This window comes from Hyposmocoma kahamanoa, unplaced genomic scaffold, assembly GCF_003589595.1.
Source record: "Hyposmocoma kahamanoa isolate Upper Pololo Valley unplaced genomic scaffold, ASM358959v1 92, whole genome shotgun sequence".
In the NCBI taxonomy this organism is placed as follows: Eukaryota; Metazoa; Arthropoda; class Insecta; order Lepidoptera; family Cosmopterigidae; genus Hyposmocoma; species Hyposmocoma kahamanoa.
Window position 1 is genome coordinate 15,201,876 of NW_020654748.1, and position 21,912 is coordinate 15,223,787.

At 35.1% G+C, this 21,912-nt stretch overlaps 1 protein-coding gene across 1 annotated transcript; it reads right to left on the reverse strand.

Annotated features, from left to right (window-relative positions):
• Positions 1-1,618: 1,618 nt before the first annotated feature.
• On the reverse strand, positions 1,619-17,941 carry LOC113236755. The gene is made up of 8 exons (XM_026472923.1): positions 17,912-17,941; positions 16,127-16,419; positions 15,212-15,302; positions 12,678-12,753; positions 12,049-12,356; positions 5,129-5,271; positions 2,534-2,654; positions 1,619-1,965 (listed from the first exon to the last, which is right to left on the reverse strand). Exons 2-8 carry the CDS (start codon positions 16,417-16,419, stop codon positions 1,795-1,797), a joined length of 1,203 nt encoding a protein of 400 aa, XP_026328708.1. The 5' UTR covers positions 17,912-17,941; the 3' UTR covers positions 1,619-1,794.
• Between the last annotated feature and the right edge of the window lie 3,971 nt (positions 17,942-21,912).

A 21,912-nucleotide genomic window follows, 5' to 3' on the forward strand; every position in this document is an offset into this window, starting at 1 on the left:
CGTGAAAAGTATAGGTTTAGCAAACCTAACCTTTATGACAATGATTTAAATTTTTTGTCAGCCAACAATCATTACTTCTTTGTCACTTGTCATCTGGGCATTGCTCACAATGTTTTACCTATACATATTATATTTGTTTTTTGAAAATATAAACTGTTCACTAGGCACTAATTTGAATATTTAATGAACGTAACTTATTTACCTTGTTACCATTTTTTGAATATTGTGCTGGTTATTTTTTTCGATGATGTCAACGGTGGCATTATAAATGGTAAACCTTTGCAGCAGGGAATATTTAAAAAAGTAAATTGACACCTCTCAAAATATTAAAAACGCTATTCTAACATTTTTGGTTTTTCTTCAAAATATTGGCGGCTTTTTTCATACGTTGTGTTGATATTTATAATGTACTACTTGACTTACTCATTTTAACATAGGCTACCATATCTATACATGTGGTATTATTTTACGACCTATCCACAAAATAGGCTTACGTATCGTAGGTTGAGCTTCAGGGCACTATTTAACTTTGTCGACTGCGTCTATTATTATTTTCCTATAACTAAAAAGTGTTACACAATATTAGATATTGCTAGTTTGACAAGTACACTGTTTCTATTATTACATTGATGTATTTGATCTCGTTTTATTTCTATAATAGTCTGTGTATGTCGTCTGTTGTTGTAGGTTCTTTACTAAGCGAATTCTATCGCAATTCACCGGTCAAATTGTGAGTAATACGCATGTCTCCCTTTAGAGGGAGCATGCCAAAAAAGTTTTGACGTTGGCTCCGCCCAAATTTGTGAAACAAATATATGCCTGAATTTCGCGTGACATGCGACAGGAGATGTTGAATTTTGCGCATTAAAAGTATCAAATTCGTTTTAGCGGAATAACTCTAAAACTAAAGGGATTTAAAAAAATCCGTAGTGACAGTTCTCGATCATACATAAATATAATTAATTATCTAATTTTTGTCCTAATAACCTGTAGCATTTCGAGGATGAATCGAAAAAATGTGAAAATTAGAGGTCATTTCGTGATTTATATCTATCGAGGAAACTTTATTGTTTTATATTTCTGATTAGTGTCTATGCTTAAATATATCGTGTAGTTACTCATACAATATTTTACTTTTAACTTTAAAGTGGATATACCCCTCTAAAATCAAATCGAAGATTAGGAATTTTTTCTCTGCTCCCTCTTAACTTGACATTAGTGGAAACATTGATTGTATTGATGGAGGTATAACTGCCTCGGTGGCCGAACGGTTAACATACTGGACTGCCACGCAGAGGTCCCGGGCCGAGAGAAATATTTGTATGGCCTACATTTATTTCTCTCTTGAATTTGTGGTTGTCTATGTGTGTGTCCATGGCACTCGCGATACAGGGTTTGCCTGCGATGCGCGATGCTATGAGTATGTGCAGTTTATTATTATTATAACACTATATAAAGAAGAATATCTCGTTTTAGAATATACACATTTATATACTCGTAAGATTTTATGAAATTTTTTATTGATATGTTTAAGCGTTAAGCATTGTAGTTAAAGTTTAAACTTTCAATAAAACGTGTCATTGAGAACATGAAAATCTTTCGTAACACAGTTTCAAAGCGTTTATATTTATTATCAATAACAATCTATACAAAAGTTACAATAACTTACGGCTATAATTTATTATATAACATTTTTTTTAATTTTCTTCATATTTTATATGATATCACACATTGCGCTATCTGTCGTCTATTGTTTCTTGAATAGTAAATTGTTTTTCTAATACAAGCTTCAGGTTACAGATTGTTTATAATTCTATAGTCCCTATCCCCGTGACTTGGTGGGGGCAATGTAGCTAGATGATCTAAAGCCCTCCTGATTTCCTCTGGAATTGGGGGTGGAGTAGGAAGGTGAGCCCCTTGAGGTTGAAAACCATTTTCGTCGGCTATGTATGACAATTGGATCAACTGTAAGCACAAAAAAATTAGGTCAGTGAACATATACGGAGGTGAAAGATTCTAAATAATACGAATATGTCACTTCTGACATTACATATATTCAAGTTTGTTCGTCCTTAATATAAGAACAAATTGAAATATAGTAATTTCAGTTCAGATTATTAAAAAAAACTAACCTCAAAACTCCGTGGAATTACACTATTTGCCAAGTTTTATTGAATCGGTTACCAGACAGTTTGTGAAGGATTTCATCCTCTAGGTTGCCACCCTTAGAGGTGGAATATTTTCTTCAAATTTAAATGGGATCACAACTGTGATACCCTCTTTCCAACAAAAAAAGAATCATCCAAATCGGTTCACAAAGCCGGATTCGCATAACATACATACAAAAAATAAAAGAAAAAACATACAGACGAATTGAGAACCTCCTCCTTTTTTCGAAGTTTACATTTAATAAGAGATATAAATGTTTCCTAACTTACACTAAAATTAATCGCTCTAAAAGTAGTCTTTGACCATTTTGACCTCCGGTCACTGCAATTCCTTGAATTTAAAATGTAACTTTAATAAAAACTACCTGTCCATCAGGGGCAGTGTACTGGTATTGTCCTTGAGCTGTTTGAGCTTCTTGTTCGGGAACGCCTTGGTTCTTCACGTATCCTTGCTCCTCAGCTGATATGCCGTTGCCTGTTTCATAGCTGTAATACAGGCCATAGAAAAACTAATATGATATTTAATATTATTAGACAGCCACAAGTATATTTTATAGAATGATTTGGAAAAAATATATTTTTTTATTACCATCAAGTGACGGAACGAACAAGTCGTGCGCCTGATGGTAAGCCACACGCCTGTCCATAACAGTTACAGTGCCACTCAGAGCTTTGCAAAAAATTGCAAAGATATATGAGGGCACTACCACTGCGCCCGTCACCCTGAGACATAAGTTAACAAGTCCCATGTGCCTGCCTGTAATTTCACCAGCACCCATACCCTTCAAAACCAAAACACAGTAATGCTGACATTACTGCTTGGCGGCAGAAATAGGTAAGGTGGCAGTACTTCCCTGGACGAACTCTTTCACGAGGAGCTCTACTGCTACTAAAAATATAAATATAGGTAAACGCTGTATGCTCCTGAACACAAGCAATTACGTAGCAAATTTATCTATTTATCTATCTACATTCGCCTGAGAAGAGACCCGTACCCAGAAGCGGGACGTATAAATGGGTTTAAGATGGTGATGACTTATTATTCTACTCAGTCGTAGGCTATAGATTTTGCCACGTTTCTAAACTGCACATTTGAACAGTATGAAAATGATATAAGGTACAATTCTCAACAAAGAATTTCAACAGATTTAATTTCTAGCCCCACCCAATGCAACCGTCGAAAGTAGCTGATAATACTATTATTTATATTGTTTATATTGAAAAATTTATATTGTTTTAATACTTGATCATGTTAATTGTCGAAGAATTTTACTTTTGACACAGTCTGTATATAAATTGGAAGGTCCTTGGAAATTCACTTTCGTTTAAAGACCTTATTACATTGTATAAGCATCATTGCGAACGATCTCGCATGGTCTTCGCAATGACCACCTACCATTTGTATCTCAACTGACTTAACTTTGCCATGACATTTTCATTTGCGTAAGTTAATACAATTTTAATATTTATGTACAATTATAATTAACAATGCAATACAACGCGCTAAATCATTGCGGTTTGCAATAAGAGTAAAATATTCGTGATGGTAAATATTAATCATATTCAGTTGTTAATTATTGTAATTTCATTGATGGATATATTAACATATCATCACATTCAGTTTTTTTAATATGACTTTGAAATATTAAAATAGAATATGTGCTGTACAAATTCCATATATTCTACCTATGTTCTTCACATGCATAGGCCTTAACAAAACACACAAGATAATTAAGCTTTTTTTTAAAGTAACAAGTTGTTAGCTGTAATGCAGATCATAGAAAAACTAACTTGATATTTTATATTATTAGACAGCCACAAGTATATTTTATAGAATGATTTGGTAAAAACATGTTTTTTTATTACCATCAAGTGACGGAACGATCAAGGCGTGCGCCTGATGATAAGCCACACGCCTCTCCATAACAGTTGCAGTACTACTCAGAGCTTTAAATCGCAAAGATCTTAGGGGCACAGTCACTACGCCCGTCACCCTGAGACGTAAGTTGACAAGTCCCATTTGCGTGTAATTTCACCAGCAGCCTTACCCTTCAAAACCGGAACACAGTAATGCTGACATTACTGCTTGGTGGCAGAATTAGGTAAGGTGGCAGTACTTCCCTGGACAAACCCTTTCACAAGGAACTCTACTACTACTAAGGGCATACTACAATAGCGAATAAATAACTTAACATACGCACCGAGTTTATATCGAATGAATGTAACTCATATCTTAAAAAACATAACTAAAACATATAAACGTTTACACGTGAGAACACGCTCGTCTCATCACGTCTTGTGGGCATTCCGCGTTTGTTTAGGGTACATATATAGGGTGTCCCACGGCTTTGCCACACGGAGGGAAAGTACGTTAAATACCGTAGACAGAAAATTTCACTGAAAGAAGACTTTGTTTTTATTTTAAAAACAATTCGAACTGCTTTCAAAGATTTTTGAATAATCGCCAGTCTGAACCGGGAATCTAACCCGCCAAATGTGAAAAAAACACCTGTAATTTTATTTTACTTATCGAAAGACTCAATGGTTTTCTGAAATGATAATGTCAGTTATTATAAGCGCAGCCGGTCAGAAAAAAAACTATTTATTCATTTTCCTGAACAAAATTTTAAATTTCACGTCAAATTTCATGGTCTTCCTTTTATTTGAGATGCTGTGTTATTTAGACGAAAACAATCCGTATGATTGAGGCTTTTGATCAGTATAGTAAAATTATAAGTGTGTTTTTCTCACACTTGGCAGGTTCGATTCCCGGTTCCGACAGGTGATTATTAAACAAATCTTTGAATGCAGTTCAAATTGTTTTTAAAATCAAAATGAAGTCTGCTTTCAGTAAAATTTTCTATCTACGATATTTAAGGTATTTTCCCTCCATGTGGCGTAGCCATGGGACCCAGTATAATTGAGTTAAGTGAGTTAAGTAAGGTACCAACTGTACTAACCTATATCTGTATGATCCGTCTGGATTGATTATCTGCTCTTGTCTGATAATAGGGATGGGCTCAGTGGTGTACTGCTGTTGTGCTTGATAGGGACCGAAGCCTACATCCGCCCAAGCACCGCTCACTATCAGGCATATAGTTAGCTGAAATCATTTTAAAAGTACACATGGAGTAATCCTAAGTAGTATTATGTGAGCTTATCTCATTATGTGTTTAAGTGTTATTCTCCTTTGAGAAAAAAATGTGATAGAATTAGCCTAGTGGACAGTCACTTGTTGTTGTTCTTGTCAATGAACAGACGACCTATTGAAAAACATAGAAGCTTATCCTGTCATATACAGTTACATAACATCTACTCTTCATGACATATGAAATAAACACAAAGAATTAAAGTACAGAAAAGGCGCTTGTTGCTTTTTCCAATAATACAAGGAAGGACAGAATTTGTATGAAGAGGCTGCATGGTGAAACCTTTACCTACCCAAATAAAAGGGTGAAAATTAAAAAAAATATATTTTCCTTCCAATATATCAATGCAGTTTGACTGAAATACTTAGAGGATAGAACTGAAATATGACGAGAAAAATAAAAAAAAACTAAATATCTTTTAGTAAATAAACAAAAAATCTTAAAATCTACACTTGAACGTAATTTTTCTGCAGTGCGACAGGAGTGGCAAATAAGCCAGGGAAGTATTGCCACCATACCCTATTTATGCCGCCAAGCAGTAATGTGAGCATTTATGCGTTCCGGTTTTGAAGGGTATGGGTGCTGTTGAAACTTCTGGCAAATGGGACATATCAACCTTATGCCTCATGGTAACGCGGGTAGTGTCAGTGCTCCTCAGATCTGCTATTTACAACTCTGAGTGGCACAGCAACTGTTGTGGACAGGCGTATCGTTTACCACAACATAATAAAAATAATACTCTGTATTTTAAACTTTAAAGTATAAAAAGGAGCTTTTGTAAACTTTCTTGGATGTCATCGAAACTACTTCTTACTGGTGGTAGAATCTGTGTACAACTCGCCTGACTAAGTCTGTTTATGGCACTGCTGTGTTTCAAATTTTTTATGATCCCAATGACAGAAGAAACAAGAACCGGCCGGATGATAAGAGACATGCCTGTCCAAAGCAGTTCCACTGCCACTGCGCCCGTCAAACTAAAACATAAGTTGACTGGTCCCATGTACCTGTAATTTCACCAGGACCCTTACCTTTAAAAACCGGAACGTAGTGCACACATTATTGCTTGGCGGCGGAAATAGGTAAAGTGGCAGTACTTCACTGGACGAAACCTTTTACTAGGAACTCTACTGTAACTAAACTGCCAGGTAGAGTCTGCGCTAGCCAGAAACAGTAGACTTATGCCCCATAGCCGCCAATGCATTTACGACATTAAGCATACTTCCTTAATGTCGCAAATGGCTATAAGCGGCGTTAACTATTTTCTACAAGGAAGAGTCGACTGTTTGCATGTTTTAATAAAATTTAAAAAATAGTTGTAGTATACAAAAACCGATAACACTTACAATGCACTTCATGATTGTATCAACTGCAAGTTGCAATGAGAATGATGCACTGTGGACCTACCCCAGGTATTTATACGAGTATTTTTGTGGCAGTTACGTGCTGTCACAGTTTCGGTGTCATACTTTATGGTATTTATGTTCTTTGCACGCAGGTCCTTGTTGCGAGATAAATCAAAGGTATTAAAATTCGATGGTATTACAGTTCGAATCTAGATCTCATGAAAAACTAGAAAATTAATTTTGATAACTATTTATAAATATTATAGGACCATCCCACCATTGGTTACCATCATTGGGACCTTATGGTCACGTCTGCAAAATGGCAACTTTCCAGGAGAGAGGTTTATAGATTCTAAGAACGACTTAGTCGAAAACGTTTTTATACGTAAATAAGAGAGTTATTTAATTTCACACATACATAATTTGTTTCATGTTGTTCGAGTTATTTTTTTAATATTTTATTTTAAAATAAAAAAAATATAATATAATAAAAAAACACTACAATTTTTTTTTTTAATATTTGATTTTGACGCGTGATCTGACATGGCTTTATTATTATACCATATCATTAATAGACTTGTTGAGTTTATATATAAATAAATTAACTTTCATAAAAAGCTAAATTAAATAGAGGATGGCGAAAAGAAATGTTTTAAAGAAAATGAATAGTCTCTATTTTTTTTTTTTTTTTTAATCATTATAATTATGTTTTAACTTTTGTTGTAAGTCCTGTATTTTAGTTTAAAGTCTATAATGTTCTATTTTAATTTTAAGATCATGTGTGTCTCGGTGCTTACGCAATAAAGTATTCTTATTCTTATTCTTATCTATAAAAATAGTTCCTTCACAAAACCTAAAGAACAACATTAAAGTTATTCAATACTCATGTGATATACAACAAACTCACTGTCTCGTACGAAAATTATATGAAATACATAAAAGTGAGATCCTTGAAACAACAGTTTACGAGCGTACATGTAAGCGCGGTGCTTTATTATCGTCGGAAATCTTTCTCACTGGCCATGAGAATACATTGATCGCACTCGTTGATGTCTTTTGTATGAAAAATCCAACTAATTTATAGGTAAATAAATTGCATGTAACAGTTGTATGATTTGTGTAGGATGAAATGTAGCATATATTACTTCTAATATTACATAAAAGCAACAAAGCAAATATTCCAGATTTTTTTTTGCTGTCTTTTTTTATCTGACATAATGAAATGTATGTAAGCGCTCGACTCGTTTGGTCCAAGCAAAAATAGTTGTTAATATTATTATCACGTAATAGAAACCAATCTTCTAGAATAATAAGATAAAATTATTTTGACTTATAAGTCAAAATAATAGCATTCTATAGAATGCGATTTTAAATCGTCTGAAAATAATAAAATTCCGGTTTACTTTAAATGCCTGTGCCTCCTACCACTCACGTTACGATTTGTTAACGGTTTACAGGAAAAGAGCAATATACCTAAATACTTTCATGTTAACTTGATTTATTGCAATATCATCACATTCATTTCATATATAAAGCGAAATGATGTTGTAATGTAAACGTGAAATCGATTCAGATTTATAAGGTGCTGCAATGCTGAAAATATTATCGAGAGCCCTTTTGAACCAGCCACTCAATCAGGAAGATGGTTTAAAAATTGCTGCAGAATATAAAAAATGCGAAGTTTACGAATCGTATACGCCTTTATACCTACTTTGCCACGTGATTATTTTAAACAATATGAATCTCAGTGCCATTCTGAGTGCCGTTGTGTAATAAAACTAAGACAAAATAAGAACTATATTGGTTTAGGCCACTATTCTTGAAAAGCTGCGAAATTTTAACAATCTTTGATATGCGTCAGATTCTAAAAAAAGCGTTCGTCATTATAATATTGTGTAAGAAGCAACAAAGCTCGACGTTGACCTTGTGGGGCGCGTCTCAGGCGGCGGATCTCAGAGCCAGTCGCAGTTGACTGTTGGTGACATACTTCAACAATCCTTTTTGGGTTACACAAAAAATAATCTTTAATATCTACTTCATTTTATCTGTACAATGTTTACGGTATTATTATTTTTTATTCGATAAGATTACGATAAAAAAAAAAGATATAAGTACGAGAAACATTTATGTTATGGTCTATCTTGAATACAACATGATATGAATCTTGCTGTACGGGCAACGGCACATCAGACTACACTTTTTTGTTCGAAAATCGCCTCCAGTGCAACGGAACAAGATACGTCAATATGTACCTTGATGTGCTGGCGTGTGTACTTCATTATAAAAAAAATGTAAACGAACTCCAGCCTATTTTACTCAAAAGATAATTAAATATATATTTTTTAATAAGTTATTGACATTACCTTTTCGAGGTTCATATTGTACAAAAATAATATAAAACTCGTTGACATTTTATGTCTGTAGGAGATTATAATATATACATTACTTTATTGGCAAAGATTCGTAAGTTACGCATTTATTACATCGTATGTCGTAGCCAGTTACTCTCATAGACATTACAATGGGAGATACCGCTTCAACCTACAAGAAACAATCACATAAAATGTGACTTTTCGGCAGTTAATCACGATGTAGGAATAGATAATTCCAAAGAATTTTGCTTTGTCTTTTCTGTCTAATATACTTAGTGGTATTGTTGTCATTGTCAACAGTTAACATGCACTTTAAATTGCAAAAGATAAGACGTACAGGACAGTGGTTGCTATCATTATATCTAATGAATGACAAACTAATTAGAAGCTCTGCAAACAGTTGTTAGATCTTTATTTAATTCTAACAAAGCTGTATTTGAACGCCGTATTTGCCTGACGTAAATTATATAAAAGTTAAATCTCCACTGTTGGTGTAAATCTTGTATACTTTTTCAACCTTTCTCAATTCCGACAAATTTCAGTTTTACACAATGATAATAATAATAATTGTCTAATGGTTTGACCTATGGCCTGTCAAGCAGAGGCTGTGGGTCGGAATCCGGGCTCGCACCTCCGACTTTCTCGGAATTTATTTGCGAAATTTAATTCGAAATTTACCATGAGCTTACGGTAAAGAAAAAAAATATCGTGATTTAACCTGCATGTCGAAGAATGTTTAGGAGCAACTCTCGAAAAACGTGTCAAGTCGCAAACCCGCATTGGGCTAGCGTAGTGGACTATGGCCTAAAACCTTGCCTGAGAGGAGATGCATACCCAACACATGATTGTGGAACACATAATTGGGTTGATGAAGACAATGACAATAATATAATTACAGAATCTTTATGTTGATGACACTTGGTGACTCTGAGTGACAATTCTTAATAAAATATTACCAGCCCTTCAATAGCTTATTGATTCAATAAAAAAAATTGAAGGCACTTATAAAATTCAAATTAACACGGAGCATATTTTACGATTAAGTGTACACAATTTGTAACAAAGTCGTAGACTCAAATAAATTGCTACCACATGTAACATGAGTTCGTTACAAAGTCCTCACTTAAAAATGTTGCATCAAAACGAATGCTCGCAGGGAGTAACGTCCTTAGGTAAACAAATTAAAGTGTTGGAAATGAAACTATTTTTCCGGATTTAAATGTTGTATATTTGTTTTTTTCAAATAAACCAACGTTTCGGGCCCTTTACAGGTCCCGTGGTCACGGTTGACTCCGTATTTTAAATCCGGATAACCTAACCTCCGGTTAAAAAACCGACCTCAAAAGTCAAAGGCGAGAGGGAAACCCGGAGGGGTTTTAGTGGGGACTCTCCCTCCAGACTGGAAGATTTCCCCCCCGTCAAAAAAAAAGGTACCTTCTTTCCAACAAAAAAAGTATCATTAATATAGGTTCACAAATGGCGGAGTTATCGCGTAACATACATACAAAAAAAACATAAAGACGAATAGAGAACCTCCTCCTTTTTTGAAGTCTGTTAAAAAATAGTTTCATTTTCTATGGGTAACAATCGCGAAAACCTAAGAACTCGATATAATAAAAGTGTCGTCAATTTAGTGTTTAGGCACAACTTTCCTCCTGTTTATTATTACTTAACAGCTTCCGTGGCCGAACGGAACGGAACGAACGGAACGAACGGAACGGAACGGAACGGTTACCAAGATGCTCTGCTACGCAGAGGTCCCAGATTCGATATTTGGGTCCAGAAAAATATTTGTATCACCTACTTTTATTTCTCTCGATTTTTGGTGTAATTTGTGATTGTCTATGCGTGTTTCCATGGCATGATACAGGGTTTGTTTAGTGCGGGTCTAGAAGTGTGTGCGTTATTTATTATTGTACGACATTGTATTTGAGTACTATAGTGGCTTGTACAAGTAACTTACCCCTTGAAGATTTTTTCGCTATAGGTACTTTTTTCTTATCTTCTCAGTACTATGTAATAATTGTTTTAAATAATACAGATTAAGAAAATTAAAGCACATAACAGTAAAGAGAATTAAAAATACGGACAAGAAGTACATCGTCTGCTTTGTACTTTAAAGCGAGCGAAGCATGCGTTCGACTACTTATCTCCAGGGGCCGCGGCGGCATCGCATTGATTAACGACCGCCCTACGGCTGTAGGACGCAACACTTACGTAATTATATGGCTCTTCTGAAATTCTTCTCCATGGCAACTATATGCGCATAAATAATTTTTACTTGTCTATGACTGCCTATTTTTTTACAGGTATTAAAAAAGTGATCATTGTCGTCCCACTTTTTATGACAAAATACATGACTTAGTAAGGTAGATTAACAAATTACATATTTTTTTATATCAAGTGACGGGACGAGCAAGTCGTACACCTGGTGGTAAGCGATGCGCCTATCCACTACACTTGCAGTGCCACTCAGAGCTTTAAATTGCAAAGAACTGAGGGGCACTGCCATTGCGCCCGTCACCCTGAGACATAAAGTTTACAAGTCCTATATGCATGTAGTTTCACCAGCAGCAGGTATATAGGTATACCCTTCAAAACCGAAAGGCAGTAATGCTCACTGTTTACTGTTTGGCGGCAGAAACAGGTTCCCTGGTTGAATTCTTTTACAATGAGCTCTACTGCTACTAAAATGTTGGTCATGTTGGTCTCGCCTAAGCTGAAGTCATATAGATATCAAAGATAGTATTAATATACTTATAATTAGTATTTTTCTAAGTTATATTCAGTACTTGTATGCATATTATAGAACAGATCAGGTAAATGGTAAAGTTCATTTAATTCACTATCTAAATGAATTGCAGTAGTCAATTACTATTTTGCGATAGCTTTATATTCATTGCCAGTAATTTATTGTACAAATTATATAACAAACGGCATCAATACAAATTACAACTAAAATTATAAAATAAAAGATACATTTACATCGTTGCCTTGTAGGTTATTGAATAACTTATGGAGATTCGTTCTTTTCTTCTTGTTTCGCGTCTTTGTTGTATCCGTAAGGGTGACGGTGGTAGGGGTTAAACTGATTATTGTATCTTGAATTATAAGGATATCTCGAGGCGTTAGGATATCTTGGGTCGTAACGATTAAAAGCGTTGTTGTTGAATGGTCTGTACACGTTGTTGAAGCGGTTATGATTGTTGTAAGGATCGTATCTATTAAATGGATCGATAACACTGTCTTTCCTGCCATCTAGGGGGGGTAGAGGCGAGAGCGCTTTGCCGTCCGCTGGTATGTGGATACCGGATGGGCGGAAACCTGCAATATAGCATTGGTACCATGTGAGCCCCACATTATGTTATAGTTGTGCGTGTAAATAGGGTCTCTATTTTTCATTCTTTCAATAATAAATGTCAACTTATAGCTGAAAATTGATTTTGATTGATCACTTTTTCTATATAAAATAAAATTATCCTTCTAATGCATTCTGAATTGTGTGAAACGTAAAAAAAATGCAATTAACTGTAAATATAACTTAAGTCAAGTAGCGAAGACAATTTGTAGCCGATAAACGGTATTCGATGACGTAATCTCAAAACAAGTATTCACGTAATTTTATGAAGAATAAAAGATACTTACCATTTTCGTCGGCGACGTAGCTAACTTGTATAGGCGTACCGTCCGGAGCCACGTACGCATAACTCCCTTGAACTACCTGGGAAGACGGATAATAATAATTCTATTTGCATTATACATTTTTATTTACATAAAATACTCATTATGAACTCGATTTAGTGTATAAAGGACATCACCTAATGAAGTGTAACAGTCTGTAAATTGATGTCATAGTACCTAAATTAAAACTATATAGTCGGCCTTTGTCGAAAGGGCGCTTATGACAAAATCTCGAAATCGAGAAAATAATGTTTAAACAAATGAACTTAGAGAAATATCTACTTTTCCCTTGCGGTAACTTCATACCTCATTCACATAGCAAAAAATAAAAATAGCGACAGATTTGCCATTTCTTACTGATTATGGCAGTATACATAACAATATTTTTGAAAAAGTCACGTGCGCCCTGTCAACTAACGGCGGCAGTATAGACGAACTGACGAAACGCAACGAACAAATGAAATAGAAAAGAGAAATTTCCATAGAAGTCGATGAACAGCTGTTTCAATTTAGTAACAGTGGAACTCCTTGTGAAAGATTTCATCCTGGGAAGTACTGTCACCGTACCTACTTCTGCGGCTAAGCATTGCGAGCATTACTGCGTTTGATTTTGGAGGGTAAGGATGTTAGTGTATGGTTGCCATTTAAAGCTCTGAGTGCCACTACAACTGTTATCGATAGACGTGTCGCTTAATACCAGGCACACATCTTGTTCGTGACGTCAATTAATACCATAAGAAAAAAAGTTAAAAAAAGAAACATTTTTCGACAATCGTATAATAAAGATTGTTTCTTTTACTTTTCTTGCCACGTGGCATTCCTGCTCTGTGATCTCACGCTTTTTTTTTCAAAATAACACTATATCGAGTAACATTTGCACCTGGATTGAGTATTTCTCAAAAGTTAAGATGAAATTAATTAATTAATGCTGTTATTTAGAAAAGATACTAAGGATAACTTAGTGGAAGGTTTTATTTCTAATAATAAAAAGAGAATTGACTGATTAACCTCGTACAAACTAAACAACCTGTACCTCTACCACGAGTTTACTGTGACAGTTGTCGCTAGCGACTCGTAAATTACTTCACAATTGTATATGGCAAATATTACAGCGCCTCTAGCGGTCACAAGAAGGAACAAGATTTTGTATAGAAACATTTTATGCTGTCGCTAACGATAACTGTCACTGTAGTCTCACGGTAGAGGCACAGATGATAGTTTTCTAAACAACTATGAGTACGACAGATTATATTATTTAATCTATAAAGGTTTACTTTAATTAATATTGGTTTTTAAAGTTAACAGGTTTGATTGGGAATCTCTAATCAATATAAGGAGCTGATTTTCGTGTGATAAAGAAAATGTCACTGTAGAGAAATGGCGAACAGATTCTAGGACATTATTTCAAAATCGAAAATAGCGAAAGTAATGGCGGATGTCGATCTTAAACCGCTTTCCGTGTTATCTTAATCTCATGACTGACATACATAAATCAACCCTCAACACCTATATACTCATCCAGTCCTTAGGGTTGGACATGCAACGAACGATGTAGTAGAGATTGGTATAATGCACGGGAAATATGATGGCGAAATATTGACATATGAGTGTATATCTATCTTGACTTTTAACAATAACATCATTTTTACATTGAAATTAAAAAAGTAATTGTTCATAAAAAGTAGTTGTGCATTCCGTTGTTCCAACCAATGTAGCTTTAAAACCTCTTCCATTGTGTTTTGAGTGCAGTCATTAAAACGAAATATTTGGTAATATAAATATTTCATTCAGTCATTTTAGTTTACAAATCTTATTTTCAGTATCAATATAATCTTGAACAATTAAGGTTTAACCAACCAGTCACAAGTCTGACACAAAGTCCTGGCAGACCGGTATAGTGTATCAGTGAAACGTGCATAATGTAGTTAAAGTGTAAACCGAATAAATTTTCAGTACCAATATATTCTTTTTACAATTAAGATTTAATAATTTTTCTGCTGTTTCTATAAAATTTCTATAGTAAGTTATAATTTGAAATATGAGAAAAAAATTACAGCGTACGAAAATTGACCGTCTGGATTCGATCATTAACTCAATAAAAATATATTGATATTCATCAAATAACGGCATCGTTAAGACTATGGTAATGAATGTCATAATCGGTTAATTTTTATCGGCACCCTTACGACACTTAACCTTACTATTACACGACAAAAGCGAACAGCGATTTTTAAAACTTACTTTCAAAGGTGATGAAGGATAATACATATACAATTATTGTGTAAATGCCTGATTTGACTCATTCTGATTTAGTGCTAATACTTATTAATATAATCTGCATTTAATTAAAACTAAATTTTCAAAACAAGGTTTTGTTCTTCAATAGAATATTCTATCTTCCAAATCTACTGAATCTATCTACTTAAAGAATACAGACAGGTGTTTTCGGATTGTTTTCTGACAGGTGTTGATAAGATAGGCAAAATATAGAAACCAACCTGCGTTCCTTGGGGTTCGCCAGCGTTGTCGATGTAGGCATCCTTCAAGTATCCGTTCTCTTGGACCTGCTTGCCGTCGGCCGTCGAGAAACTGGAAATATGCAACTGGTCAAGGTGTACTGATTACATTTCCTTGTGATTGATGAGTAAGTAAGCATAAATATGTAATAGTGGTATATAAGTTTTTATTTATATTAAAAGATGTCTTTTATATTACTCGTACAAATATAAATCAGTATTTACACTTGTACGAGTTATACGTACGAGTATAGTTATTAATATAGATCTAATGTGTATCAAAACCAAAGTCATCAAAAACCTATACATACACTTTTTACTTATTTATTTCCACTTATATGTATTCCGTATTCCTCAATCTGGTAGATTTCTTTAAACATAATTATTAGAAAAAATACTTTTCGACATAAGATAGGTAATGTAAATATAATATAGTATTTGAAAGTATATAAGTAGAACATTTTCTCGAAGGCTGTACCCTGGGGCATTGTGACCAGAAGGCTGGCAACGTTTCCTCTCAGAATGTCTCAACTTTGGCGGAAATAACTGCCAGCTTTGTGGTTACCGGAGGTTTCAACGTGGCGATCTGATAGCTCGTTTGCTAGAAGTTTCGCCTGTGGCCCCCGGGGACCCAAAGTTAACAACCGCAAAAGGCACAAAGCTGTAGCACTGAGCAAGGTTGGTATTTGGTAAGGTATAGGTATTTGCGGCTTTTGCATTTTTCGGCCACTCTGGCGATAGAGCCTGCGCCATCCTCGCTTGTAAGGACATGGGATGGGGCTACAGTATCCACATAGACTGCGTCGCACATAAGCTGCTTCGTAGCTACTAAGGATTAATAAGATTCATTTTAATTTTAAAATTGACACAATACTACAAACTGAACTACAAAGTTACCTGTACGAATAAGTGCCATCTCCAAGTTGTTCACTCGAGTAAGACAAAATAGGTACAGCAGGTCCAGTAGTAGGATTATAGTATGGGTTATTAAAGCCAGGACTAAGTGATCTAGAATTAGGGCCAAATGGGAAGGCTGTCGGAGTAAGAGAAGGTATAGTCGTGGGGAGAGTCGAGGGAAAAGTGGAAGGCGTAGGACGTGAAAAAGGAGTTGGTAATGGAGTGGAACCATAGGGAGCCTGAGCGTTTGCCAGAGTCATGTAGACCAGCACGCAGGTGAATATGCGTAACATCTGAAATTGGAACAATAAATAGTAAACAAATGAGGGTGCAAGGAAAAGAATAGCAATTTGTGAAACGCATAAAACGATATTAAAATATGACTACAGGTAAAGACAAAACATGCAATAAGAAATAGATTTGATTAAAAGGTATGAAAGTGCTAGAAAAATTATTGATATCGAGAACCTAGGTCTAGTGAAGAAGAATAGAGAAGGACTGCCACTGCGCCCGTCACCCTGAGACAGTAAGCATCCCTGAGACATAAGTTGACAAGTCCCATGTGCCTGTAATTTCACCAGCACCCTTACTCTGCAAAACTAGAACACAGTAATGCCAACATTACTGATTGGCGGCAGAAATAGGTAAGGTGACAGTACTTCCCTGGACGAACTCTTTCACAAGAAGCTCTACTGCTACTATTTGCGTTTCTAGGTAGTCTAATAACAAGAGATAATAAGTGTAAAGGAAAGTGCAAACCAGAATTCAGATAATGGAGCTCTGCACGCCTTTATGAGTAACCAAATGAGTAACAAAAGTTATCAGGGTGTCCTAGTCACAACTCTAATAAGCTCTAAATACCGGGAGGTAAAAAGTGCAAAATTAAGGAAAATACTTTAGAAATGAGAGTGTTGCCTAATACTAGGTGTATAGCTAATCGTACCTTTTGTTTAATGAAATCGGCTAACGGAAAATGGGTGAAATGGTTTCGTCCCCTAATTTGCGACTCTAAAAGGTGGAATATTATCTTCAAATTTGACCACTGGAGTTAAGAATTATCGAAATCAGTTACAAATGTCGGAGTAATCACGCTACATACACACATCAAAATACAGTACGAGTACGAATAGAGAACCTCATCCTTTTTTTTTCAGTCGATTAAAAGACAGATGCCATGCAATATGTCAGGAACGTGAAGGTTTATAGTATCTACTTGAACCATTGGGATCCAGGTGTGATACATGTATGGTTGATTTATAAGTAATAAATACTATGAGAGCTATGATCTCAAATCAAAGCACCGTAATTACAATATGATCGTTAGACACAAGAAATCATTGTTAAACGTAGTCATTTGTTTATCTAGAGTACTCATTATGGCTATGTTTACATGTCGTTCATATGTTTTCTGAAAATTAATAATATAAATTATTAATTTTCAGAAAATAATTGCGAAAATCTTAGACGAAAATACGATAGATGAGCACAATAAGATGTCAAATGCAAAACAAGAAACAAAATTATTTATTTATAGACTGCATTAATAATTATCTTATTGTAATATTCCGTAATTGCACCGATGGAAAAGGTTATTTAAGCATTTATATTAAAAATTATTAATAATTATTAATTTTTTTTAATAGTTAATTATGCTCGGTCCCTCAAGTACTATGATTTCATTTTTTAATTATCTCCGATTTTTTAATTATCATACAAGTTACACGAACAACAAAGCACACACTTCAAACTACTCAATACTTTTGGGCGCTTAAAACTTTTTGTTACCTTAATTAATTTAGACAAATCCAACTGCTCGCGGAGTTCTCAAAATGCTACTGTTTAGCGTGGGATCCAAATATTCCATTTATACGTACCAGGGTTGCTTTGTGCTGATATTTTTTGTTATGCCATCGCTCGAACGTGAGGTTCACACACGTCTCTTCTACCACCGGCAGCTATTAACCGAGTTATGCTTATAACTATTCAGTACAGTTTGTAGAACACGAACACGGTGAGTTGAACCATTTAGTAATTTCAATCCGAAATCGCTGTAAATGTTACGAGGTACACGTTATTCTATTATCCACTCATAAGTTGCACAAATACAACATAGTGGTCTATTAACTAGTTACAATTTTCAGATTACGAAAATGTACACACATAGTTTAGATAAATATATCAAAAGACGTTAAGGCTATTTTACCTTATTTCTATAGTACCTATTCAAACCGATTCGCCTGATCGGAAGTAAAGCAACCGATGTCTCTAGTAATTAGCAATAACAATAATAATAATTTATGGTATTTATTACAACTAAACAGATTTTGTACAACAATGTCTAAGGTGGTGATACTTCCACCTCTGAACATACGTAGATATCATTAAAATCACAAGTTTGAACACATAATTGATGCCAGTAAAAAAAGAAGGACTATTGTACAAGACCCTCACGGGCACGTGATATAGAATCCTAGCAGTAAAAGGAATTGTAAGGCACAAATTAATACCATTCGTAAACAGGAAGTCTACCACGAAGTTAGCAAAACGAAGCAACGATAGATGTTTTAACTTCGTATCGGAAAGTTCATACTCCAAAATGCTTCAGGTTTGATATCGGTCATTATACCCGTATTTAGTTATCGCGGTACATATCGTTGGAGTATCGTTTGCCGCAAGATGTTGAGAATTTTACTTATTAAGGAGGATTTATGAGAGGAAAAACACGAAGACAAAGTAGAGAGGCGATGATCAAGATCTAACAATGTGCGGAGGACATTAAGCGATGGGGTAGATAAGCAATTATCGGTTTACGACAAGGTTATTAGAAAATCTATTTACAAAAGTGATTGGAGAAGAAGGGCATCGGGACCTCATGGGCAAAGGGTTTCGACTACAAAGACTGTCAGTAGATAGTCGAAGCTGAGGCCCTGTCCCGATGTCCCGAAGATACGAGGGGAAAGCGTGTGGCCAGTGGCCATGCATGTCCTCACCTGGACGCCACTTCCAGGCGTACTCGGTCTATTGGAGTGCAGTGATTCATTAAGTCATTTAAAGTCTTTTTGTACAGGTACGTATTTCTCTTTTTTCTTTCCACCAGCTCAGCTGCGGAGGTAGCCCCGTGATATCCCCATCTGGGCCCGTCTCATACTCCAAGAGATGAGAGTCATTCCGCTCGAGCGTTTGCCATCAGTTCACGACATGCCGCTTGGCTCGAGTATAGTGGACACATTAACCAAACGTTAGCTAAGCCCTGACGGACGATGTCATTAACGGTTGCATGCCGGAAGATACGAAGGGATAGCGTGTAGCCAGTGGCAATGCAGATTCCCGCCTAGATGCCACATCCGAACGTACTCGGGATATTGGGGTGCAGTGATTCATTAAAGTCATTTTGCACAGTACATTATCCCAGCTCCTTTGAATTTTGTGGTCGGGCGGAGAATTGGGGTAAGACTGGTTCAAAGCGTTTCTGGACGCAATTAACCACGTCACTTGGCAGTTTGTTGGCCTACTAAGAGCTTACTAAGTTGGCCGTGTTGTCGATTGAAAAAAAAAGACCGGAAGAGCTATGGCGAATATGCTCCCGATGTCTAAACCACCGTATCTGATCGGCAAGGTAGCTTGCGTTCAGGCTTTGTAGGTGAGATGGACGTTGAGGATGGATTGAAGAAGAGCTTTTAGGTCGGTATCTATTGACATCAACTAATTGTAGAACTTCCAAGCCGGAAAGCATTGAAGTACGTATTTAGTTTATTGAATATCATGATGTTTTACTACCATTGAATAAAATAATGAAGTTATTTTATTGAAATTAAAATAATGGAGTTATTTTATTGAAATTAAAATGATGAAGTTATTTTATTGAAATTAAAATAATGAAGTTATTTTATTCAAATTCGTAGGCAATTATGGCATTTGAAAACACTAAAGAATACACAACAATTACGTTAACTATCATGTTAACGTTAAAATTGCGATCAATTTTCCATGTGTAACTATAGATTTGTTCGAGTACGTACAATTGTCTAATCCTCTCCCTATTAAGTTAGTTTTGTAACCGACTATAACTTGTCAGCTACATCTGCATTTACAACGGCAAACCATTTATGAACAATCATTATTAATAATAGTGATTGCTTATAATAAATATCATTAACAACAATTGCAAGCAAAGCCAAATTAAAAATGAATGCGTATGCCCACGCCCGCAGTCATTCATTAAAAAACAGAATAAATTAAAAAAGATATGTATCTCTTTGTAAATTAGTCGAAGCAATTTTATTATTCGTCTTTTATTAAATATTACGAATGCAATACGCAAGTAGCCTTTTGTACACGATCTAATGAGAGACATAATATATAATAATGCAAGAATTAAGAATTGCATTATTACAAGTAGTCAGATAATAGGATCTTTTTTATGATATCAAGTAACGGGACGGAACAAGACATGCGCCTGGTAGTAGACACGCCTATCCATAACAGTTGGCGCCAGTAAAAGCTTTAAATCGCAAAGATTTGAGAGTCGCTGCCACGGCACCCGTCACCTTGAGACATAAAATTGACAAGTTTCAGGTGCCTGTAGTTTCACCAGGAACATACCGCCACGACATACCCTTCAAAACCGGAAAGCAGTAATACTCACACAATACCTCCCCGGGCGAACTCTTTCACAAGAAACTTTTACTGCTACTAACAATGATGCATGCTTGTGTACCTATAATTTAGTAGTTTACTAACATGGAACGCACTCTTGTATATAAAAAATCCCGCTACATCGAGATTATTAAAATATATTATTAATTTATACATTAATTAATAAGTATAAAACGTTATTTTTTATTTTATGTTACATTTCAATTAACTTTTATCATACAAGGTGTAAACGTTAAATGTGCCCAGTGGATTATTTCATAAATATAAGGGATATCAAAAAACTTCAAACTGATATCGAAAGTACGTAACCTAATGAGTAAATCGACATCAATAACTTTTGCAAAACAAAATTATAAATATCCAAAATGTTTACATTAAACGGTGCCATACTTTAATAACGACATTAGTAGTGAGGCTTTAGTTTTCCTACTGTAAGAAGTAACAATAAGTTAACAGATGGTAAAATTGATACAAATAAAGTAATAAAACTATATTTTAATTGAATAAAAACATGATGACATAGTCAATTATTTGGTCAAGTATGAGTTGTCCATAAAAATGAATAAATTTAAAAAACATTTTTTAGTGCTGATCGACTCAATTATACACCGTTCAGGTAACAAGTCCAGGGGAATTCCACTCCATGATCGTTCCCCATATAAATGTGGAAGCAAAACGTTTCGTGCGAATCCTAATCGAACCCTCGCCTACGTCCAAACTCCCGATGATGGAACAGGGAAGGCGGAATTCGAATAGTTTGCCTTTGTATTAAGAAGCAACCGCTCTTTCACTGAGCTACTCCGGTTCTGAACACCTACATCGCTTAAGAATGAATGAATAATCAAAAAATAATTAACTTCATTCACACGTGGAGTATGTTGAAATGCTCTTGAGTACAGTTTACAATTGAAACATAAATATAATTACGAATACTACTTAAAGATAATATTCAGCAACAATTGCTGGTATTACGAATTTTGTACAATTTACGATGGCACCAATCTCAAAATAATGTACATTGAGTTGAGCATTTTCTCGTTTCAAATTTTCCATCCTAAATTTCGTAGTAATGGATGGTAACACATCCCTATGGGAATAATGTAGTTAAATTTATACCCCATACAACCAGT